The sequence below is a fragment of the Condylura cristata genome, unplaced genomic scaffold, assembly GCF_000260355.1.
Source record: "Condylura cristata isolate star-nosed mole 26May11 unplaced genomic scaffold, ConCri1.0 scaffold00017, whole genome shotgun sequence".
Classification (NCBI taxonomy): domain Eukaryota; kingdom Metazoa; phylum Chordata; class Mammalia; order Eulipotyphla; family Talpidae; genus Condylura; species Condylura cristata.
In genome coordinates, this window is record NW_004567118.1 from 5,650,408 (window position 1) to 5,652,977 (window position 2,570).

A 2,570-nucleotide genomic window follows, 5' to 3' on the forward strand; every position below is an offset into this window, starting at 1 on the left:
TCATTATAGTAAATTAACCATTTTAAAGCATGCAATTCAGTGTACTTAGCATATTTACAATGCTGCGGGAGCACGCTAGCCTCAAAACTTTTTCATCACCCCCCTAAAACACCCCATATCCATTAAACAATCTTATCCTAGCCCTGCACCGCCCCACAGTCTGGTAACTTCTGGGCTGCCCATCCTGGACACAAATCACACCGAAGAACCATGCAACCTGTGATGTTTGTGTCTGGACCCTCTCACTTAGCACAACTTTTCAAGGTTCATCCACACTGTAATATGTATCAGTACTTTGTTCCTATTATAGCAAAGTTATACTTTGGCCTCGGCCAGCGGTGTAGGGGTGAGAGGATTCACCAGAGACAGAGTGGGGAGCAGAACCGGCAGACTGACGGAGCGCATGCAGCTCCTTGCAGTGCTGCGCCCCGACCCGCTGCGCCCCAGGGAGGCTGTGCTCACGTTTTTTGAGGGCCCGCCAAGCTGCTCTTCACCATGACTGTGCCTTTTTACAAAGCATCACTGCGCCTTCCCATTTTCTTGATTTAAACCATCCTGGGATGTAGGGAGCGCTGTCATGTTACAGTTATGACATGCATTTCTTTATGACCAACAAAAATAGGGAAAATTAATTTTAAAATTAACAAAAGTAGAACTAAAAGTCAGTTCTTAAAAAGGTTGACAAAGCTGACATTTAACTATTTTCGTCCAACTAAGTATCTATTGACTTTGGTGTTGTTTTCCAAAAACCAACTTACAGTTCTATTTTCTATTCATTTATTTTTCACTCCCTATTATTTTCTTCCTGTAGCATGTTTTAGGTTTAGTTTCTCTTCTTTTTCTTAGTTTCTTAGAGTGAAAGATTAGGTTGTTCATTTGAAACCTTCTTTTCCAATACAAGCATTTACAGCTAGAAAGTTCCCTCTGAGTACTGATGACAGCTGGCAGGAACGGGCCTCACCAGTGGCCTGGGCCTCGCCCAAGCCTCCCGTGGCCGGACAGCACAACCTGCTACATTCTGGAGGCCCAGGTGGACCTGAGGAGGAACGCAGGGATCAGGTTCACGCGAACTCTGCAGCACCGAGGGTACCCACCTACCTTCTGCGCTTGTGTCTGGCTTGGGCCAGGTGCCCAGCTCCGACTGAACTACCAGGAGCTGGGGATCCCCCTCTCCACTGCCAGAGCCTGGCCAGCACCCACTGCCCTCCGTGAACCGGGTACTTTATCCTTCCGCCCTCCCAGCCCAGCTCTGGCCCTCTCCTCCCTCCAAAACAAGTGAGACAGCTGACTCGCGCCTCGAGGAAGGCCATTTATTTCCAAGATATAGACTATACTTTTCAGACAGGACTTTTCAGAAGCAGGAAATCTTAGTTGTTGCCTAGAAAGGTGTGTCAGGGACACAGTGAAGGGAGACATGCGGACTGGGGCCAGGAGGCTTATCCAACACTGTTACAACACTTTTTTTAAATGAGCAAAACATCTTTAAAAATCCTTATAAATTCTTTATAATATGTTACACATTTAGAGACAATATTTACAATAAAAGGGAGGGGGAGGGGGAGAATCTACTTTACAGCAAATCTTTGCATAAAACAAGAGACTGACAAGACGTGGCAGTGGGGTTCACAACCCCACCTGGGCTTCCCTGGAATGAGTGAGAGCGTGTGTGGGGAGGCCTGGTGCTCTGAGGTCTATTTACAACTGGGGAGAAGGGGGGGCTGGGTCCCGCCCATCCTAAAGGAGCAGCCCAGCCCAGCCCCCTGCAGTCAGTGTGCGTGCGTGTGTGCGTGGGGGGCCAGTGCGCGCACACAGGGGTGCCTGCTAGGCCCCATGCTGAGGAGGGGGTCTGTGTGCCTGAGCTGTGGAAAGGGCAGGCACAGCTGGAAGAACAAATACAGGGGCAAGGGAGGCCTAGCCGGGGGATCCCAGACGCCTCGGAAGTTGAGGGACTGGCAGCTCGCTCCCCATGGTCAAAGCCATTTGGGGTGCAGGTTTAGAGACTGGCAAAGGGGGGAAGGGGAGCCCCTTGTGAGTCTCAGTCCTTCCTCTGGGAAGCTGACTGACCCCCTTCTCTGGCTCTGCGAAGCAGCAGGCTGGCTGGCAGAGGGCACCGAAAGGCAGGGAAGGGGGCCCTGGGGGCGCGGTGGCAGAAGTTGCTTCAGGAAACCTTTGCACAGGGACAACACACACACAACCCCTGCCCCCTGTGGGCAGGACACCCTGTACCTCGGTCTCTCCCTCAGCTAGGAGCCAGGGGGGGGGCAGGGGAGAGGAGAAATACAAAGGCAGCATCCCCCAGTCTGTCCTTGGGCCTGAGACTTGGGGGCTCCCTCTCCACGTGCCACGACCAACCAGTGTCCCTAAGTGCAGACACAGACAGGCCCCGAAGGACACTGGTCATTTATCTGGGGCACGGGCCCCCGCAGCCCCTCCCAGCCTGGGAGGCGCCTGCCTCCTCCTCAGCAGACTCTTCCTCCCACCGAGCCCGCTACCAGCGGGGCTCACACGCTGTGCACCAGGCGGACGGAGGCGCGCGAGCAGAGGGGACGTCTGTCTCCCGCGGCCTCGGC

General features: G+C 53.3%; 1 protein-coding gene across 1 annotated transcript in view; it reads right to left on the bottom strand.

Moving 5' to 3' along the window:
* The window catches only part of ARHGAP23 (Rho GTPase activating protein 23), a 61,416-nt gene that overhangs the window by 1,904 nt on the left and 56,942 nt on the right, over positions 1–2,570 (bottom strand). The window contains exons 25-26 of the mRNA XM_012726049.1: positions 1,099–1,175; positions 962–1,036 (exon numbers count right to left, since the gene is read on the bottom strand). Of these exons, the coding sequence (XP_012581503.1) occupies positions 962–1,036; positions 1,099–1,175 (152 nt within the window). The remainder of the gene's footprint in view (positions 1–961; positions 1,037–1,098; positions 1,176–2,570) is intronic.